Below are 22,369 nucleotides of genomic sequence, written 5' to 3'. Positions count from 1 at the left end.
GATGTTCTTGTAAATGGCATTTAATTCTTACTACGGCTCTGTGAGAGCAGAATTATTATATCTTTACAGAGGCAGTTGTGGTATTGTTGCTAAGACCATGAGTTTCAAAGTCAGATTGTCTGGGCTCAAACCACAGCACCATACCTGTTTAGCTATGAAAATTTGGGCAAGCTTCTTACTTTTTCCTTTACCTTTTTGTTTTTTTGTAAAATAGAATCAATCTCATGGGATTTTTGTGAGTATTTAAAAAATGATATATTTGGAATACTTAATGCCTGACACATGGTAAGTATTCTCAACGAGGGACAATTTTGCCCCCCAGGGAACATTTGGCAATGTCTGGAGACATTTTTGAGGATCATGGCTGGTGCATGCTACTGGCATCTAGTGGGTGGAGGCCAGAGATGCTGCTAAGTAATGCACAAAGCACATGTACAATTCTCACAACAAAGAATCCTCTTGCACATAAGTCAACAGTGCCAAGGTTGAGAAGCCCCATTCTCTAGGAATTAGCTATTATTAATACTCCTACATAGGAGGAAGCTAAGGGGCAGAGACGCTAAGTAACATAGCCCAGATAACATAGGAAGTGATAGAACCAGGCTTTGAACCTCTTTTTTTCTCATTCCAAGTTTGAGTCCAATTCAGGTGCACTTCTCACTATATCACGACTGCTACTTAAAAGTAAGGTTGCACCTGACCCCTTGATTTCTAACACCACTCTCCAATAAAAGAAGCCAAGGCCACGGCTATGGCAGGAAATATACAAGATGATCTTGGGGCATCTTTTAGTGCCACAATGAAAGAAAGCGAAATGAACAAAAACACAGATACCCATGATAGTAGTATGTCATAGGGACACAGCAACCAACTGAAAGAACTCCCAATGGCCCAAAGTGGCATAATTTGAGCAATGAAACAATATAGTATTGGATTGTAATCCAAAATAGAAAGTGCCCACATATCCATACTGTTATAAATAAATGGTCGAATGTATGAGCCAATGGGGAGAAATAGACAAATCTCCCATGCAGAAGAATTCCAAGTAATTTACATTGATACTCTGCCCTCAAGAAAGGAGTAGGGGAATAGCTCCCTACTTCTTAAGTGCGTACTATATCTAGTGACTTCTTTCCAAAAATAAAAAAAGATAATTTCGCAAGAAAGAAACCTGAAAACACTACCTCAACCAGGTGATAAAGGTTAACATCTACAATAAATTCATGTTGATAGTATGTACCCTTGATTGATATGATGAAAATGACATTTTATTCTGTGATCTTTCTCCCCACAACTTATAACGTGTAACTATTAGAAAAATACCAGATTTCATTTGTGAGACATTTTACCAAATGATCAGTACTCCCCAAAACTGTCAAGTCATCAAAAATGAGAAAAGTCTGAAAAACTGTCACAGCCGAGGGAAACTAAGCAAACATGACAACTGATATGGTATCCTGAATGAGATCCTAGAACAGAAAAGGGGCATCAGGTACAAACAAAGAAAATCTGAATGAAGTATGGACGTTAGTTAACAATGTATCAGTCTTGGCTCATTTATTGTGACAATTGTACCATACTAAGGTCAGATGTTAACAGTGGAAACTGGATGTGGGGCTTATGGGAATTCCCTGCAACTTTTTTGTAAATCACAAACTATTCTAAAATAAAACATTTTTTAAAAACAGCAAATTTGCATGAGTAACCTTGAAATGGAGGGCTGACCTTTACTTGTCCTTCTCATAGACAAAAGGCAAGGTTAAGTACTGCTTTTGAGGAGGAGAGATGAAGTTATAGAAGAAGGAATGCCTTTGAGATTCTCAATAAAGTCACTATCAAGTGGGATATTCTGAAACATTAAATGGTTGGAAGAAATTGTGTTCTTGAAGATAGTGTAAAAGATCTGAAGTAGTGGGGCGCCTGGGTGGCTCAGTCGTTAAAGCGTCTGCCTTCGGCTCAGGTCATGATCCCAGGGTCCTGGGATCGAGCCCCGCATCGGGCTCCCCGCTCAGCAGGAAGCCTGCTTCTCCCTCTCCCACTCCCCCTGCTTGTGTTCCTGTTCTTGCTATCTCTCTCTCTTTGTGAAATAAATAAATAAAATCTTAAAAAAAAAACCTGAAGTAGTAAATTAAATAGGGATTTTATCAGTGAATATCAGTAAGTATATCATATAAATTATTTTAAATCATCCATGTGAAGAAAAATACATTTAATATATTTAAATGTACATGAAACAAAATCTATTAAGTGATTATTTAAAATATAATATTCAAGTTGTTCAGATAGTGAGAGAGCCAATACATGCAACTCATGTTCACCAATAACAATCAGTTGTTATACAACCAGGGCCTCCAACAATGTGCTACTGAAAGCCTGTTTAGCAGATAATGTTCTTTGTTCAATATCTAATTTGTATTTTTGTTGCTGAAAGTTCCCAATTTTGTTGCGAGCAGTTGAACCCACCTAAAATAATTCAATATCCCAGACATCCCTGAAGCAGAGATGGCTATGTGACACAGCGGTGGCCAGTGAGTATTTGCTAGTTGTGGGGAAGATTTTGTCTCCTTAATTATGGATACCCACAGTTCTTCACTATCTTTTTTTTTCTCTTCCTCCCTGTAATATCAGTTCTATGCCTAGAGTGCAGCAATACTTTTGTGCCCAGGAGGCCATAGTAAGGAGGATGAGGTCCACACACTAAGGAGAGCAGGGTAGAAAAATGGAGCGCCAGATCCTTGATAATATTTATAAGTACCTACTCTAGCCCGAAGAGACTGCTGTCAGACTTCTAGTTGTCTGGGGCAAATAGTGTCACTCTTAGAAGAGCTTCTGTTCTATGAAGTCAAAATCATTCCTTACTGATACAGTTCCCTAAACTGATTGTTTGAATTGAACTAAACAATTTCAGGAAAATCTTTTCAACACGAGTGTAGGAGGGAGGGAGTATTAATTTAGCACACCAGATTGGCTCATAATCAAGCAATCAATGGGATGGCTATTGGAGATGTATCATCCTAATATCTGTAACCTGGCTTTTATTTTTTATTTATTTTTTTAAAAGATTTTATTTATTTCAACTGAGAGAGACAGCCAGAGAGAGAACACAAGCAGGGGGAGTGGGAGAGGGAGAAGCAGGCTTCCCGCAGAGCAGGGAGCCCGATGTGGGACTTGATCCCAGGACCCTGGGATCATGACCTGAGCTGAAGGCAGACGCTTAACGACTGAGCCACCCAGGTGCCCCAGTAACCTGGCTTTTATATAGCCAGTTTTCTTTCTTGATTTAGATGAAGCTAATCCATAAAGGGATGGTAGCTTATGTCATCTCTGCCTGTGTTTCCTTGTTATCACTAAGCCTGTCTTCCAGTACCCGGTGAATATCCAAAAGGATTTATAGGAAAGCCATTTTCTTAGAACATTACAATCTGTTACATATTGGTCTAAGATAATACATTTTGAAATGTACAGGTGAGGAAAATTCCCCATGGCTGACTACATGAGCACAAAGGTGGAGTTGTTGTTTTTCCCAGAAGTGTCATGGCAGAGTATAGTGAGTTGATTTATGACATTTTTGTGAGTGGATCACTGAACATGCATGATCAGTACCTCCGAGTTAAAAAGAGAAATGTTTGAATTATTGGTTGCATTCACAGAAGTGTCTCCTTTTTAAAATGCATTGTGGTGTTCAGGTACAATTTGGTGGTAATTGGGATATCTGTAAGGGATTGGATACCAGAAGTTTAAGAGGGAAATTTTGGGGGGAAAGAAATAGATTTTATAAATAAGGATCTAAAAGATATATTTCTGATGATTTATCTTAAGAGGATTTTATCTTGTCTTTTCCTTTATTTTCTTTATATTTTATCTGAAAATATTTAACTTATTCCTTCATATTTTTATTGCTTTTACTGTCCAGAAAGTATGTATGTCTTACAGTAATATTATTATTTAATTGTTTCAATCTACAAATGAAATTGTTCCTTTTGTTATAAAGAATGAACCTCCAATGTAGTCTATCTTTAGATTAAAAATACAATTTTTTTCTGAACATTGTAGTCGAATGGAGTATTGTTAATCCATTGAGAGAAATATATTTGAACAAAAAAGGCTAAAGGGATCTTTGAAATGCTGGAATAAAACTCTCTTTGCAGCTGTTTTGGAAGATGCTGGAAGCTAGGAAAAGGTGAAGAGAATAGCATAGAATTTTCTTCCATTCATGGACCAACATAAGTCTAGCATTTTCCCAGATGTTGAAAGACAAACTGACCAGTTGTTTAACACTGTTTTCAGAAACTTCACAACCAGAGGTAGAAATATAAAAGAAAGCATGGAACTACATCCATTAGTGCAAAAACAAAACAAAAAATCCTGTATTAACAAAGATGATTAATTAAGCACATATGACTAATGATCGTATGACTTGAATGGAAATGACCAGTGGATTATGAAATTAAGAAATAACTTTTGCTGATTCTGATAACCCCGGAAGCAGGGATTTTCTCACTTGAGAAGCTTAGAAGTTTTTAGTTGCTTGAATAAATAGGACTGAAATGAAGAAATGGTTGATTGGACACAAGATCCTCTATAGGTGAAGTATTAAGAGCAAGTGCAAAAGGCCTGGCAACATCCATGTTAACCACGAGCCTTTTCTCCTTTTCCCCCATCCAAAGTCAGCAGAACAATATGGATCCTATTACTGCTTCTGGGAAAAACAATTGGTTCCAGGAGGTCATGGCAAGCAGAGATGCCCAAAGTGGCATTTACTCCCTGCCTACTTGGCCCAGTAGGTAAGAAGTAGGGCTCTTCTTTGGCTGGCTCCTAACAAATGTAACTATGCCAGGCAAAGAATGGTGGTCCTCTGCCAGCTAATTCCTGGCTACTACTTGCTATCTTTGGCTTCAGATACTTCCTATTTCTCCCCAGGCCACTGTACCTCTGAACTAGCAAAGTATGATTATAGTAAATCTCAACTCTTCATATTTATGTGTTTTTATGCTAGAAAGGTTTGAACAGAGAGACTCATACAGTTTTTAACAGTTCCCTATCAGCTTCTAATTGTAGACAACAAGAGAATTTCCTTTGCCACAGGTGTGCCTGAGGAGACAGAAAAAAATCATCAGGCACATAGTTATTTTAGTACAAAGGAAGGGGACTGCTCTGAAGCATTAGAACTTACTAGAAGAAACAGGAATACATTTTGAAATTTCTTGTGACTCAGCAAGATTTAAAAAAACACTACATTTATGTAACCAAAATGGTCACTGATTAAAAGAGACCTATCTAAAAACAACTTAACTATAATTTAAAGATTTTTTTTTAAAATGGGTGCCAGGGCTGTGCCTAGGTGGCTCAGTCAGTTAAGCATCTGCCTTCGGCTCAGGTCATGATCCCAGGGTCCTGGGATTGAGCCCTGCATCGGGCTCCCTGCATAGTGGGGAGTCTGCATCTCCCTCTTGTCTGCTGCTCCCCCTTCTTGTGCTCTCTCACTCTCTCTGTCAAATAAATAAATAAATAAATAAATAAATAATAAAATTTTTAAAAATGGTGCCAAATTAAAAGCAATGAAAGAGATAGTGAAGAAAGGTTTATATATTATAGTAAATTGAATTTTAAAAGTTTGACATGTCCAATAAACTAACTCTCCAAGAGCCTAAATAAAGAGAAACAGAGATAAAAGTGATGAAATGAAATATGAGGTATAGAGAGAAGTAAGAAATTCGTTATACATATGATAGAGACTTCAGAAAGAGAAAGAGAAGCCAAGGAGAACTAATGATAAAATTTTAAAGAGCTGAATAAAGTCTTGAGTCTGAAACTAAAATGGGCTCATGAACACAAGCAAAATAAAAAATAAAGGGAAACTAATAGCATAAGCTTAGAGAAAACAAATTCAGTTACTGCTAAGTAACTTTTGAATAAAAGAGAAAAATTCCAGATAGTCTAGATAGAGACTACACAGAAAATAAGAACAATAAAAATTCAATCTATCAAAGCTTACAGTAAAGGGCCAAAGCTATTCTAGAAAGTGATACTCTACATGTTTCTATTATTAAATACAAATGAATGAAAATAAATGATTAAAAAACCTCAAAACATTTGAAAATGAGTACTCAAATTTAAGGAAATCAGGAAAAACCTAATTAATACAAAAGGTAAAATAAGTAACTAGAAATTGAAAATCTATAGGTGTTCATAAAAGCTAGAAACTGGCTTTTTAAAAAACAAAAATATGTAATGTCCTGGTAAATCTAAACAAAAAAAGAATTAACATTAATATGATAATCTATAAAAAATTTAAAATAGACTTATAGAACTATGTTAATGTTAAACATCTTAATGATGTATAATATATTATGCAACATTAATTATAAGATCAATTCTAAAATAATTAGAAAACCTCAAAAGACTAACATCTAGAGAACTAATTAAATAGTGTGGGTTTTCTTAAAGGCTCTTGTCCTGATAGTTTTACAGGTGAATTCTTTTTAAACTTTCAAAGAAGAGTTAATATGAAGAGCCTAGGAAAGAAGGAAATTTTCTAATTCAGCTAATATAAGCCTAATAGCAAAATCTTACAAAGTGCAAAAAGTTGCAGTTCTATTTCCATTATGACAATGTAAGCATTCATAAATATTAATGAATTTAATACATGATTTTAATATAATAGCATACCGTGATCAAATAGGAACTAAACCAGAAAGTAAGAATGTCTTGAGGTCAGGAAATTTATGAAGCAGTGCATAACAGCCATAGGCCAAGGGCAAATATCTACAATAAATATTTGTTGGGTGTTTGGTGTGGGAGAGGGCAATACATGACTCTCATGACCTTACTTGCTACTCCTTCTAGAATGCTGAACCAACTGAGATGTATACAAAGGACTTAAGCAGATGGAAATTAAAATATCAGCTTTATAACTACTAGCAACTTGAAAAATACAATGAAAATAAAAGACTTCATTCACAATGTCAACAAAATCATTATGGATAAATTTAGGGGCACCTGGGTGGCCCAGTCGTTAAGCGTCTGCCTTCGGCTCAGGTCATGGTCCCAGGGTCCTGGGATCGAGCCCCGCATTGGGCTCCCTGCTCGGCGGGAAGCCTGCTTCTCCCTCTCCCACTCCCCCTGCTTGTGTTCCCTCTCTCACTGTGTCTCTCTCTGTCAAATAAATAAATAAAATCTTTAAAAAAAAAACTATGGATAAATTTAAGAAGTAATGAGCAGTAGTGATAAGGAGAAAATTTATGGAAATTTACAAAGTCCTGGAAAAGACCTAAATGGAAAGGCATATCACATTCATGGAAGGGAGGATTTAATTTTATAAAGATAGAGTTCTTCACAAGGTACGTGCCAGTTATAATTCCAATGTTATTTTTCTTTTTCCTTCTGTTCTCCTCCTTTTCTTCCTCTCCTTCCTTTGCCTCTCCCTTGTTTGCTACTTTCCTTTTTTAAAATGTGAGGAACTTAGAAAGTTTTAGGCAAAAACAAAGTAAAACCAAAGTAAAACCAAACCCTGAGATATTATAATGCTACAATAATAAAAATTGCTAGATTTTATGTGTGTGTATATGTGAATATATAATGTTATATGTTTTATACAACATTACATTGTCACTATGTTGTCATGATAAATGAATATTCTTTTGGGTCCTGAACCCAATTCCAGTGTGTGTGTGTGTGTGTGTGTGTGTGTGTGTGTGTGTGTGTGTGTGTGTGTGTGTGTGTAGGCTTCCCTGTACCAACAAGCAGTTCTTAGATATCAGCAGGGTGTTTGAGAATTCAATTCAATTCAGCTCAATTCAGCCTACCCAGAGATGGCATTAGATTCCACAGGTAAAAGGCTCAGTCCCACAAAATAGCCCTCCACTTTAGATGTCAATCACAATCTCAGGTTGTTACCCATATTCTGACCAATTGGCTATAAGTCAGAGGTTTTCACTATCCCCTCCGTGGGTTCAATTAATTTGCTAGAACAGTTCACAGGACTCAGAAACTTGTTTATGTGCTAGATTACTGATTTATTATAAAGGATATTAAAGGTCACAAATCAATAGAAAGATGAAGAGATACATAGAGGGAGGTCCTGAACAAAAGAACTTCTGTCCTCGTGGAGTCTGGGACTTCAACTACCTTTGTTTTGACCTCAAACTTTCCAAATGATGAAAATCTTCTTCCCAGCTTATCTCTTAACTCAGGCAAAAGACCCTGCCGGCAAAACATTCTCAGATGGGAACTAAAACTACCCCCTCAAGTAATAAAGACTGCCCTGAGTCAGCAAGACCTGTGTGACTGACCCCAAGACAATGGTCAATTTGACCTTTACTGCCCACCTGCACGTACCCACCAACCTGTGCCCCATATAAACCTGGAAGTATTTTCAGCACTTTGGAGATAATCTAAAACACTAGTCTGCTGTCTTCCTGGTGTTGGCCTCACTAAACTAAATTCCTTTCTCCTTTCACCATCACTCGTTTCTTTGCCTTTGGATTTTATCAGCAGTGAGTGGCAGAACCTGGTCTCTTTGGCGCCCCAGATCCAGGTGCTCTTGCACCCCTGCCCTCTGGCTACACAGTGGTTCCTGAAAGCATTTTGGTTCACCAACCTTGTATCTCTATGAGCCTCCTCCTTTTGGGTTTTTATGAAAGCTTCATTACATAGGCATGATTGATTAAGTCATTGGCCATTGGGGATGGATTCAACCTCTAGCCCCCTTCCTTCCCAGGAACTCAGGGGGTGGGACTGAAATTTTCAACCCTCTCTTCTGTGCTTCTTACCCATGGCAATTATCCCCTAACCTCAGAGGTTTTCCAAACATCAACTTCATTAACATAAACCCAGTTGTGAATAACAGGGCACTTTTATGGCTCTGAAGTATTTTCAGGAATTGAGGACAGGAAACCAAATATTATAACAAAAGATGCTCCCATTGCTCTTATGGATCAATACCAGGGAATTCCAAGGTATTTAAGAACTGTGAGCCAAGAACTGTGGATGAAGACCAAACTTATATGACAAATATATTTTGGTCATCTGAATGACCAAATATATATATTTCTATGGATCACAATATCACAAGTATAAATAATCTTTATATTTTAATTATAGTAGCATTATAATATTTAGGATATATATATGATGTTAACATTATACTTTGTTACATATATGTGTACAGGTATATATAATAAATATGTACTATATTACATATATAAATAGATAAAAGTAATAGTTTCACACAGTAAGATGGGTAAATGAATTTAATTTGAAGTCAAATCAACTAACAAGGATAAAGACTTTTTTTTTTAAGATTTTATTTATTTATTTGACAGAGAGAGACACAGCGAGAGAGGGAACACAAGCAGGGGGAGTAAGAGAGGGAGAAGCAGGCTTCCCTGCGGAGCAGGGAGCCCAATGAGGGGCTAGATCCCAGGACCCTGGGATCGTGACCTGAGCCGAAGGCAGACGCTTAAGGACTGAGCCACCCAGGCGCCCCAAGGATAAAGATTTATATCAGGTTTTTCTTTGCATGGAGGTAGGGGTTTGGAAAGAATTACAAGCCTAATAGGGTAGTGGGTAGGGTAGAGTTACCATCTAGTCCAAAAGGCACTGGGAGGAAGTAGGTTTGGCTCAAATAAAATCGTAACACTTTTCACGGTTTTTCTGAGAACTCTGTTTACCGAAATAAATAGATGCTGCGTATTTAGTTATTCTTGTCAGTCAGCAAATGAAGGAGACTCTAGTTTGCATGTTTTTCAGGATTTTGTTTTATTTTGTTTCGTTTTCACCAAGCTCAATGAGTATGAAAAAGTTATAATCCCAGAGCATTTGTTAAAATGCCACTCTAGAATGTTTTACTTACATTAATGCAATAGTTGTTTCAGACATCTTCCTAAGATGGCTCATCATTTATGCATAGCTTTTTGATAACAATGGGCTTTCTCTGACTGGTTAAAATAAGATTTCCCTTTTGAAGTCACTGATACTTATGGGAAAATATTTGGCAATAGACGCATATGTAAGGTAATGAACCAAATGTATGATATTTTTTTAGGACAACTATACTACTTGAAGAACTGGAGTTTAGAATATGTCACTGAATTGGGCCTTGATGGGGTATTCTGTGGAAAGCATTTTCATAGATGAATACATTTCAGTGATAAATGACTTTTTCATGTTTAAATGTGGATTATCTGCCAGTGGTATTTTCAGCTTCTCTTTGCCTACAGGAAATGGAGTTTTGTGAATATGCTTGCTTAGCTTCATGCACATATTACAATGGAACAGTGAGGAGTACCTTGATAGTCCATGTGATAGTGGTTCAAAGTGAAAATCATTACATGTGAATAGACCCTGTTATGGAGGTTCTGTTCTTCTCCCCAAAGAACTGCTTTGCACCTGGGATTCTGATTTAGAACTAATTCTTTCCACCGACTGCAATTTTAAGTGCCCCTCCCTCTGCCACAACAGGGTGAAGAGGCCCCAGGCTAGAATGCTGCAGGGCTAAGCAATTGGACATCTCTCCCAGAATAAATACAGTACATTACTGGCATTTCTAAAGTCTATAAGAAGGAGAAAACCTCTGGAACTCTAGAGAAATCAGTTGGTAATGACTTTAAATGTAACCGTGAACATTTGCTATGGCAAAGCATAACATCTTTCAGCAAAGAGGTTCTTGAAAGAGGAAAGCAACTGGTCTCTCTGAAATTAACAAGAAACAAATTAGCTTGAGTTACACAAATAATCAACCAAGCTTAAACAATGCAGGGAAGTAAATCAAGACCCAATTAGGTGTAAGGCAACTGTTCTCTTAGCCACTCCAAAGATTCTCACCAATTCCTTAGTGTAAAGTAAGTGTGGTTTATATTAGAGTTTCACTGTATACTTTGTATTTGTTTGCACCTACACTGACCATGTGGTAAAATACATATGAACTCTTCATTCATGGTATGGATTTGATTTTTCTCACCAATTTTTTTTAAATTTTGTAAAGTCTCAACTTAGTGAAACTTCTTAAGTATTGCTATAAATATGGGTGGACACCACTTCCCTATTATAATCTCATGCCTAGAATGGACAGATTTAGGTTTAGCATGTATGATTTGCAATAATTGGGGTGTTCAAGCAATGTTACTTTTCTTTATTTTATTAAAATTTAGTTAAAACATCTTTAAATCCCCAGATCTCTGGGCTGGCAAAAAATTCAATCTCAGTTACTTGGTCTTATTTCGTGAAATTTCACACTCACCAAAACACAGAGAGTAGCCTCGCTAGGTTTGGGTGGCACAGGTTGCCTTTGAGACGCCCTATGTCCTCGGCCTTTGTGGTGTGGTGGGGAGCACAGGTGCCTGGGTTTCAGCTTCCCCAGGCCCAGTGGCAGCCCGATCCTTCCAACACCTTGCTGTCTCCATGGACCTTGGCTTCCCAGGCCTTATGAGAAACTAGATGTCCAAAATCTCTCTCTCTGTCTCACCAGTCGAGAGAGGCCCCCCACTTCTCTTCCCCTAAGCTTCTGGAAAACAAAAGCAAGAAGACAAGTGGTATGTGGGACATTTCTTTCTCTTTTTAGCCTTTTCTTGAAGCAAGAGAACACAGAACTTGGTATGTGTGTGTGTTGAGATGGGGGCTGGAGGTGGAGAGGATATAGTGAAAAAGAATAGTAAGAGAAGAAAACAAATAAATATGTGCTGCTTCATAGATAGTTCACATCTTTGTATAGAATGCTCTCAGTAAGGCTTCTCTCTATCTGTGTATTAATCATGGGAACACTTCATCTATTCTTGCAGAGGATGAAAGAACAGCACTTTCTAGAACGACCAAAGAGATTAATGGAACATTTATATCCCCATTAACAGGATTTAAAGAGACCCTATTATATGGATGTGAGAGAAAAACGGGCATCATGAATCTAAGAAACATCTATATGGGCTTGGATCATATGCTAGAACATTAGAATTACTTAAGACTTACTCTGACTTGTATCAGCCAAATCATTTTTATAATTAATCAAAGTCCCTCACACTATAGTAGCTACCAAGTGCCTTGTGGTTAGTCTCTCAATAAAAGAATCAACTAAGTCCTTCAACTTCCTTTTCTTAAAGATGAAGAGCCTCAGACAGTTCCTTGAATTCGAATACTTATTTTGGGCCAGCTGCTAATGGAGATCCCATTGTAGGCACATCTCCAGCCTCAGTGCCGGATGCTCATTGCATGACTAGTTCAGAAATGTGGCACCTCAAAAGGAAATGTCTGTCGTGTTCCTGTGGGCAACAAACATGCCTAAGAGAGATTGTAGATTGCGGACTGTGATTAATTTTTTTAAGAACTAATAATTAACCATTCTTAAACTGGTTTTATTTAACACGCTCGGTGTGTAAGAAAGAACACGGCTCAGTGACTTTTTAATAAAAGCACATTTAATCTCCCAATCAGTGCCGCAGAGATGCTTCCCTGGGCTTATTTCTACCCAGTTCTGAGTTATATGTTGATTGTGTCCAATGGATATTTAGTAAGGTATAGGGGACAAAATTAGATGTTATTCTAAATAGCTCATGCTTGGTTTTAATGTCACTGGTCCTATTTTCTGTAATTATCTCTAAGTAGCATGCGCTAGGGTCTTGTGACACAGTGTTTTCCGAGGACAAGCTATGTCACCATCACCTGGGAACTCCTTAGAACTGCCCTACCCTAAACTTGCTGCATCAGAATTTGCATTTCTTAGGTACCTAAAAGTTTGAGCAGCAAGTCTTTGGACACAATTTAGATTGAATTATCCGTGTAACTTTGGAAAAATACGGATGCCAAGTTTCCACAGCAGATCTACTGAATCAGAATAGCTGGGAGTTGCCCATAAATGTGCATTTAAAAAAAATGTTAATTCTAGTGTTGTTAACATACAGTGTTCTGTTAGTTTCAGGTGTACAATATAGTGATTCAACACTTCCATACATCACCCAGTGCCCATCATAACAACACAAATGTGCATTTTAAAAAAACCTCCACAGGTCATCTTAACGTTTCTTCTAATAAGTGGGAAGAAAACACCACAGTAAATGGAGATATGTTTTCGGCATGAATCGTCACAAGCAGGTATTTAGTTCATATATTGGAACTTTTTTTTCCACTGAGTCAATAAATTTGAGGATTGACTGAAGTTTATAGACTTGCATTACTTCCTTATGCTATTAACAATTTGAATGATTAATAAAAACAAAATGGAGACTATTTTGGAGAATTTTTTCCCTAATGTGTAAAAAGCATTTAAGTGTCATTAGAATATTTGATTCTGTATAAAGTTACATTGATGGTAAATGTTTTTTCTGAAATGTTTGCCTGTCTTTGAGATGACATCGGACTACTAACATGGTTCTATAATTTCACATTTGAACTGTCTCCACTAGGCATTTATCATTTGAACTTGCCAGAATAGTGGTAGCTTCTGGGTTCTTGCTTTGTTTAGTGTGACAATAACAGAATAAAGACCCTAGACATAAATCTTAGTTTTTTTTTTTCTTAAAATAAATGAACTTTTGTAATAATAGCAACCAAGTAAGAGCAGCAACAATTTCTAGATTGATGCATCTGACTTATCATCTGGCTGAGAATCTCTTCAGATAAAAACCCAAGTTTTTCCAGATCAGAGTTTGGGCTTCTTTGTTTTGTTATTGTTTTTGTTTCATTCTTTTTTTTTTTCCCTAAAAAAGCTAGATTCAGATAAAAACCTAAGTCTTTCCAGATCAGAGTTCAGGCTTCTTTGTTTTGTTTTGTTTTTTTTATTTCTGTTTTTTGTTTTTCCTAAAAAAGCTAGATTCTAAGATTGTGAATTGTGTTTTCTTAAGAGATAGTCTAAGACTGGTTGTTGATTTCATAACTAATTTTTCATTTCTGTGGTGGATTGTTTTCTGCCCATTTTCTCTATGCAAATTATTCCTAATTCTAGTCTGGAAAAAGTTAATTGCTGCCTAAGTGAATGAATATAACACTCCGAGAACTCAAGAACTAATCTTATTGAAAAGTTGTTTTTACGTGGTAAAATTGGGGATGACTTTTGATAACTGAGAGGAATGCAAAGTTTGTTTTTCCCATGGAAAAAAAGATAAAACCGTTATAAACATTTTGTGAACACTTTGCCAGTCAATGGATACAAAATGTGGGTTCAGAAAGTTAACAATAAAATATAAGCTCTGTTGGTTCAAATGTGTTGCAATGCTGTGCAAAATACACTTGCCTCACCGTATAACATAACCGTGATTTTCTGTGTAATCATTGGACTGGATATCCAGAAGATGTCTGACTCTATTTCTTTGCTTTTAGACATCATGGAGAGAGTCAAGTATCCTAATCTCAAAAACCCACAGGAAATTTTATTGCAGAACTTGCTTTGTTAACTAACAGTAGGAACTCTTCCTTAAGTGGAAGGATTCTCCCAACTGTAATTTTAATATAGCTTTTTTCCACAGAAAACCATTTCATCTGGTTTTGACTCTAGCGTAAATTCAGAACACTTAATTAAGTCTCTGGCTTGCAAGTAACTTACGTTCTCCTATAAGAGAACTCAATTTACGAGCTGTAAGTGCTAATTTGCTAGAGCTTTCTCTCCCTCAATACATTCTGTTGAGTTCCATTGAAAATGGTAAATTCTACTCTATTTTTTTAAAAAATGGTAATTAATTCATAGACTTTTGTACTGTGAAGTACCTCCCAAATGTTATGTATCATTGAGTTGAGAATTACAGAAAACAACATACAGTTTTGAAGTTAACAATTTGGTGGCATTTCAAAATATAAGGGTTGGTATAATTAGTAGGAGTCGGTTAGATATTTAACTAAATTTATCATATATTTATTGCATAGTCAACTATATGAAAAGCATTGTGCCACATCTCTGATTTTGAACTTCTCCACGAGAATACATTGACTACATTCAGTAGTCCTAAATATTCATCTGTTTTATCCTGAGTTCCACTATAGTGGAGTTCCTTGAACTATCAAGAGGGAAATTATGGCATAAATGCAAAGTAATCTGATGATAATTCTCAATGCTTCACTAATAGAATAGCTATAACTATTTTTTTTAAATAGTTGTTGTTTTTTTTTTTAAGATTTTATTTATTTGACAGAGAGAGACACAGCGAGAGAGAGAACACAAGCTTGGAGAGTGAGAGAGGGAGAAGCAGGCTTCCTGCCGAGCAGGGAGCCCCGATATGGGGTTCAAACCCAGGACCCTGGGATCATGACCTGAGCTGAAGGCAGATGCTTAACGACTGAGCCACCCAGGCTCCCCAAATAGCTCTAACTATTGAGTTGTGCCATATCAAGGAATATTTGGAAGAATTTTAAATTTTAAGTATTATCTTATTTCTGTTTAACCCCCAAGAAGACTGATCTTTTAAGCTTTTTTGCTTCTTCCAAGCAAAAAATATTTCAAAAACTTGAAGAAAAGAGAAAGATTATGAAAGTAATGGAAGGTAGATGGTAATATCTGTTTATGTTAGGTATAAACAGTTAAATACATCAATTGTTAACTCAAGCTTTATTAAGAAAAGAAGGCTATTTATGGTGCTAATCAAAGATAGGGGTACAATGAATAATCCCAAGTCAAGAAAAAGGAAAATCAAGGAACATGAGGAATAATTTTCCCTCAAGTCTCGTCCCGTGGTGGAATGATTCTTCCAAAAGCAAATCATGAAATACAAAAAATTCTGGATGTCCAAGTTTATCCACATAAGATAATGGTTTTCCTCCGAAGGAAAAGACGGTGGGAACAACACTGCCTCAACCACAAACCAAAGAATGAACTTGATGACCTAGTAAGGCTTTTCCATTTCTAATTTCTTGATCCTTGTATTCATAAATTTTCCTGTTTAATTTTTTTTCTTTCAGTGGGACTTCCAAAAACTCCTGTAAAAAAGGTCAAGTTGGAAATAGCTTATTCACTGATAATAGGAGGGAAAATATATATATATATTCATTTCACTCTGCTAAGTAGAAACAGGAAATATTCCCTCCCTCATTTATTGAACAAATATTGTTTGAGTGCCTACTATGTGCCAGGCTCTATTCTATGGGTATGAAAAGTTAGCATCCTAACTCCTAACCAACCTAACAGCTTGGTTAAAAATACTAACAGTAATGTATACACAGCATGCCTGAGTCTCTGATCCACAAATGAAAAATCAGTATTACATAAAACAGGGGAGGGTGCTATGTGAAGGGAAGACTCTTATCCTTAATGAGCAGCAAACTAATTCCATATGTGATGCTATCAGCCCCATTTCCTCATTTTGCTATGAGAAAATGCATCTCGTAGCAGTGTTCTTTGAGGTTATAGGGGTGGGAGAAGTGGAGAAGATAGCCAATAGCCCCAGCTCTCACGTTCTTATAATGGTCAGTTCCACATACCTACTCTCGTGTTTCTCTGTGTTGGTTCTAGAAGCTAAGAATTCCAGGGGCTGGAATAAAGCTCATCACCAGGTAGGGAAAAAAGGACATGATTTTCCCTGGACATGCTCAGGAAGTAGTACAGTTCTCTGTACTTACATGGGATGGAAATATGTCTAGATACCTATAATTGAAAGTGAATAAAGCAGAGGTCAGTGTCCTCAAGGAACTTGCAATTTAGAGGAAGGGGCAGATATAAATCTGATTAATTATGATGCGATAAATTCTGTACTTATATTTTGAACAAAGTTGAGTACAGAATTTCTCAGATTTATTTGACCATGGGAAAGACATAAAAATTATGATCTATCTAATTAATATTGACAGGAGGTCATAGATATATGAAAAGTATGGGAAAACACTTAATTAAAATTAAAAACTTGTGCTCTGTGAAAGACAAGGTCAAGAGAATAAGAAGACAAGCCAGAAACTGGGAGAAAATATTTGCAAAAGATTTTTTGCAAATAAAGATAAAGAACTATTCTCTAAAATACACAAAGAACTAAAACTCAACAATGAGAAAATAAACAACCCAATTAAAAAGTGGGCCAAAGACCTTAGCAGACACTTTAGCAAAGAAGATACACAGATGGCAAAGAAGCACATGAAAAGATGCTCTACCTTACGTGGCTTCAGAGAAATGCAAATTAAAACAACCATGAGATACCAATCTATACGTATCTATTGGTATAGGTCATTCCTATACTTATAGGTATAGGAATGGTCAAAATCTGGAAAACTGACACCACCAAATACTGACAAAGATGTGGAACAACAGGAACTCTCACGTATTCCTCACTGATGAGAATGCAAAATGGTACAGCCACTTTGGAAGACAGTTTGGCAGTTTCTTATAAAATTAAATATATGTCTACCATATGATCCAGCAATCATGATCCTTGGTATTTACCCAAAGAAGTTGAAAACTTATATCCACACAAAACCCCGCACATGGATGTTTCTAGCAGTTCTATTTTTAATTGCCAATCTTGAAAGCAACCCAGACGTCCTCCAGTAGCGGCATGCATAACCTGGGGTATATCCAGGCAATGGAATGTTATTGAACACTAAAAAGAAATGAGCAATCAAGCCATGAAAAGACATGGAGGAAACTTAAATGCGTACTACTAAGTGATAGAAGACAATCCGAAAAGGCCACACACTGCATGATCCCAACTATATGACATTCTGAAAAAAGGCAAAACTATGGAGACAGTAAAAAAGATGAGTGGTTGCCAGGGGTTGGGGGATGGGGAGGGATGAGTAGGCGGAGCATAGAGGATTTTTAGGGCAGTGAAAATACTCTGTATGATAATGATGGATATACAGTCCGTTATACATTTGTCCAAATCCATAGAATATACAAAAACAAGAGTGAACCATATGTCAACTATGGACTTTGGGTGGTTATGATGTGTCAGTACAGTTTCATCAATTCTAATTAATGTAGCACTCTTTTGTTACAGTTTGGAGGGTGCTGATATTAGTGGAGGTTCTGTCGTGCAGGGGCAGGGGGTCTATGAGAAATCTCCATCTCCTCCTCAGCTCTGCTGTGAACCTTACACTGCTCTAAAAACAAGTCTTATAAAAAAAAGTGTGGGAAAGGTAAACAGCAAAACAACAAATTATAAATGAATTTTTTTGCTGTAAGAAATGACAAAAATTTGTTTATATGTTTAAAACACAATACACATGGAGTATGAAATTATTGTCAAATTATGACAAGATATACAACATTGACCAGTCAGCCTCAAATGGAAAACACACACACACACACACACACACACACACACACACACACACACACACACTCTCCTGCTTAGTTAATTGTTGCCAATATGAGGATGCACAGATTAAAATGTCCATACATCAACTGATTTCCTGAAACTTAAGTCTTAAAGGGACTGATTTCACAATTAGGGAGACTACATATATATGACTACTTTTGAAATTATTTCTCTACTTCAAACATATTTTGAAAGAAAACCTACTACAAGCATTGGTTTAGTATTTGAGCTAGCACATGGACGTGAGTGTGGGAAACAGCACGAGCTAGAGGCAAAAAAACATGGAGGGAAAGGCAGGAATTTACTTCGAAGCAGGCACATAGGGGTCAGTTTGTGAAAAGAACTTAATAACAGCTTTGCTTTTGATTCCCTGCATTATGTCTGGTAAAATTAAAAGTTCATCACATTTTAGCTCTTTACATTTTCCTACTTTTCTTAGAATTCGCCATATTTCATTCCCATTGAGCCATCTGTACATATGCCATATAGTTTCAAGTAAAAAAAATCTTCATTTAGGACCTTATTATGTTCTAGACCACGTGCTAAACAGTTTATATGCAAGGTTCTGTTAATTTTCATGAACATTTTGCAAAAGCAGAATTATTAAATTAATTTTAGATTGAGAAATTCAAGCTGAATCTGCATGTGAATCCTACCTATCTGACTCAGAGTTCATTTTACTTTAATAATTGGTCTTTGCAATGGCATTTCTCCACGTAGTGTGTTCTTCAGAAGATAAAGCCTAAGAAAAAAAGCATTCTGTGGTCAAATCAGTCTGAGGACCGTAGAGCACTATATCTCTCTCTGGAAGACTCACAGTGTGCTTAGGATATCAAAGTCCCTGTGAAGTTCTGAAATAAAGAAATCCATTTCATGTTGTTTATCTGGGTACGTCACAAATTTTAGTTGACTGTCAGAGAATTTGTGTGTGTGTGTGTGTGTGTGTGTGTGTGTGTGTGTGTAAAACATTTAACATTCCAGGACATACTTTGAGAAAGTTTGTCTTAGAGTATATTGGGAGAAACTTATTAATCTGAACTTAACTCATTTAGAATCCAGGAAGTATAAAGCTTCTTGTAAGCTCTCAAATCCATGTTTGTCAGAATGAAGGTCATGATTCACTGAGTCGGGAAAGCAATGAAGTGGATCCTGACCAGATTTGGAGGGGGAGAACCCAGGAAACAAATAGGATAGAAAATATCAGAGTTGTTGCGTGTAGCATGTACTGAATCACGAAATTTTTACTGGGTCACAATGTAAAATACATTTCTCTCTGTGGTCATGGCCCCAAATGTCTGAAGCCACTGTTTTCATGAAAGCCATATGAATTGCTTGTTGTGCCAGAGGTTATGATAACAAATGTCGGAACTTCGTAAAATTTAACACAAAAAGGACTACTGTAATGCCATGTCTAAATACAGTATTTGTTATTACTTAAAATCAGAGAACTTTTAGAGCTGAAATATCTCATGGGGGAAAACCAAAATAGTCTGGTGACTTGTCAAGGTCAAACAGACCAAGCTGGGCCTAGAACCCAGGTTTTCTGACTTGTACTCTAGTATTTTTACTAGTCAGTGTAAATTGACATACTTTTTACTTATAGAACATGAGGATTCTTTTTTTTTTTAAGATTTTATTTATTTGTCAGAAAGAGAGAATGAGGCAGAGGGAGATGCAGGATCCCCATTGAGTAAGGAGCGATGTGGGACTTATGGGAGGACCCTGGGATCATGACCTGAGCCACCGAAACATCCAGAGGATTATTTCTTTTTAATGACTGAGAAAACTAGGTATAAAATTCAGCAAATCACTCCTGGATAGAAAGTCAATGACAGGTTACAAACATGCTGAAGGCTTTAATTGAAGGGAAAGAGTAACTTAGCATATTTCAGTGCTGGGGTCTAATTATAATTCCACCCCAAAACTAATTAACCTAATACCCCATTGGGGGTATTTAGGTTATCTGGCCATTTAGTTATCTGGTTTCTCATTTGTACATATAAGCGTCCCATATACATGATTTTGAGAAGACTTAGCAGATAACACACCAGTGAACACAGAATCTTGCCATGTGTAAGTTAAAGATGCAACCCTTAAATAATGAATCAAAGTATAAGAAACCTCCAGACTCCGCACCATTTTTTAAAAAAGAAAACAACTATGATTTACTGAAGAATCCCTTCGCAAAATAAACATTAGCTTCTACACATTTTATTTTAGGTAGGCCTTTTCAAGACTCCAGTTGAAGTTTTGAGGATTATACCTAAGGTTGTGCCTAATCACCCCTCTCTCATGGTCTGTTCTGGGGAGGGAGGATCCGAAACTGGTCAGAGGAGGGTGGAAATACTCTCTTTTCCAGCCCTCTGCTCCCAAGAAAGCACCCACAGGGATCTGTCTACCTCAGGAAGCCATCCTGGGCATGGATTCCAGCCAAGTCTCTTCACATCTTCAGGGCCCTGGAGCCCAGGTTGGTGTCATCTCTTCCCAGGAAGCTTCGAGCACAGTGGGCAGAAATCATTTGATAACTTAATCTTGTTGGGAGGAAGAGAGGCTGAGGCCTGTGTACTCTAGTGATAAACGGAAGCATCCGGGTGAGTCAAGGAAGAGACATGATATCTTTCAAAAGTAATATAAACGAGTAAAGCATAAACAAGAACTTAAAAGTGGGGAAGGGCCACCCCCACAAAACGTGGTAGGCGTCTGGTAGGGCATTTAGCCGCGTCGTTAAGCCCTGGAGGTTCTTGGGGTTCTTTCCGGGGAGTCTTTTCCCTAGCTGGGAGGACACTGGAGTTTGGAGGGAGGTGAATTTCCTAAAGCCCAGGAGCGGCCCTTGGACCCTCCCCCTTCCTATAATTAACTCAACGCCGGTCCCGCCAGTAGGGACCAGCGGCTTCCCTGGACCGCCCCCTTCCCCTAGCCCATCTGGCGGGGGCAGGAGAGGATCTCGGGGAGGGGGGTGGTCGACCCCCCGCCACACGAGTCCCCACCTAAGCGGTTTCAAACCCCGACCCCGCCTGGGGCTGGCCGCCTGCGGAATCGTCCCCACTCCTCCCCACTCCTTGCCGTCCTCCCGCGCCGGCCGCGCCCGCCCCGGCCCTGCCGGCGGGCGCGGGGGGCGCGGGCCCCGGCCCCGCGTGACGTGGGCGCCGCGGCGGGAGGGGCCGCCCGGGGGGCTCCGGCCGCCTTATTAGCGCCCGGCGGGTCGCCGGCAGACAGCAGACCGCCGCACTGAGAGCAACAGGAGCCGGCTAGCGACCCACTCCTCCCACCTCCTCCGCCAGCCTCCTCCTCCTCCCCTTCGGCTCCTCCCGCCCCCACCTCTGTGTGAGCGGCGGAGTCGCCCTCTCCCTGCCTCTTTCTCCCGCTCCCGCTCGCTCGTCTCTCTCGCTAATACTTCCCCCTGCTGTGCTCCAGGGCACCCAAGCATTCTCCGCGCTAACCTTAGGAACCAATGGTGCTCGAAAAGCCCAGGAAAAGCCGCTTTGGGCAGAGATAGTTGGAAGCCCCTCGTCCCTTCCCCCTCTCCCGGCGCAGCCCGTGCCCGGCTCGCAGCACCTTCTCGCTCCTGCACACTCTGTTTGGGAGAACGGGGTGAGAAGGTGAAGTGGAAAGAACTGCAGAGCAGAGGGGGCCAGTCTCAGAGCTCAAATTTCATTTTCATTGAAGCAAATCACAGAAGATCAGTTTTTTTTTTTTATTCTGCATTTTTTTTCTTTTTCTTTCTTTCTTTCTTTCTTTCTTTTTTTTTTTAAAGAAACTTATTTTGGGGGGGGTTTGCTCTGGGCATTTGCTTTGCCCAGTAGTTGAAAAGTGAACTCGACTCGTGATGGTTCTCCTGTCACTTTGGTTGATAGCAGCCGCTCTGGTAGAGGTTAGGACTTCAGCTGATGGACAAGTAAGTGGAAAATAATAACAATAAAAAACTCAAACCCAACCTTTTCCCGAAAAAGTTCCTCCCCTCTTTCCCCTCCTCTCTTCCTCCTCCCCCCTCCCACCCTTCCCTGTTATCTTGTGCCTTCAGGAACGGTGTTTGAGGGCTGGGCGCCTCGTGCGGGGTTTTCTGGGGTGGGGGCTTGAATTGCAGGGGTGGGTTGTGACTCCCACTCTGGGAGCCCAGGCTTGTCACACCTAGGGCTCCCCCCCCCCCCCTT

At 38.5% G+C, this 22,369-nt stretch overlaps 1 protein-coding gene across 2 annotated transcripts in view; it reads left to right on the top strand.

The window, feature by feature from the left end:
• The first annotated feature begins 20,590 nt into the window (after positions 1-20,590).
• Positions 20,591-22,369, top strand: part of ADAMTS3 (ADAM metallopeptidase with thrombospondin type 1 motif 3) — a 254,631-nt gene continuing 252,852 nt past the window's right edge. Inside the window, exon 1 of one of the 2 annotated variants that reach the window (XM_027600233.2) lies at positions 20,591-20,685. In XM_027600233.2, the coding sequence (XP_027456034.1) occupies positions 20,638-20,685 (48 nt within the window). In that variant the 5' untranslated portion in view covers positions 20,591-20,637. Of the gene's footprint in view, positions 20,686-21,975; positions 22,114-22,369 lie in introns of those variants that run through there. The other variant, XM_027600232.2, reaches the window with a different exon arrangement.

The sequence above is a fragment of the Zalophus californianus genome, chromosome 2 (genome assembly GCF_009762305.2).
Source record: "Zalophus californianus isolate mZalCal1 chromosome 2, mZalCal1.pri.v2, whole genome shotgun sequence".
Lineage (NCBI taxonomy): Eukaryota > Metazoa > Chordata > Mammalia > Carnivora > Otariidae > Zalophus > Zalophus californianus.
Note: the sequence above shows the minus strand (reverse complement) of the source record. Positions and strands in the feature narration are given on the sequence as shown.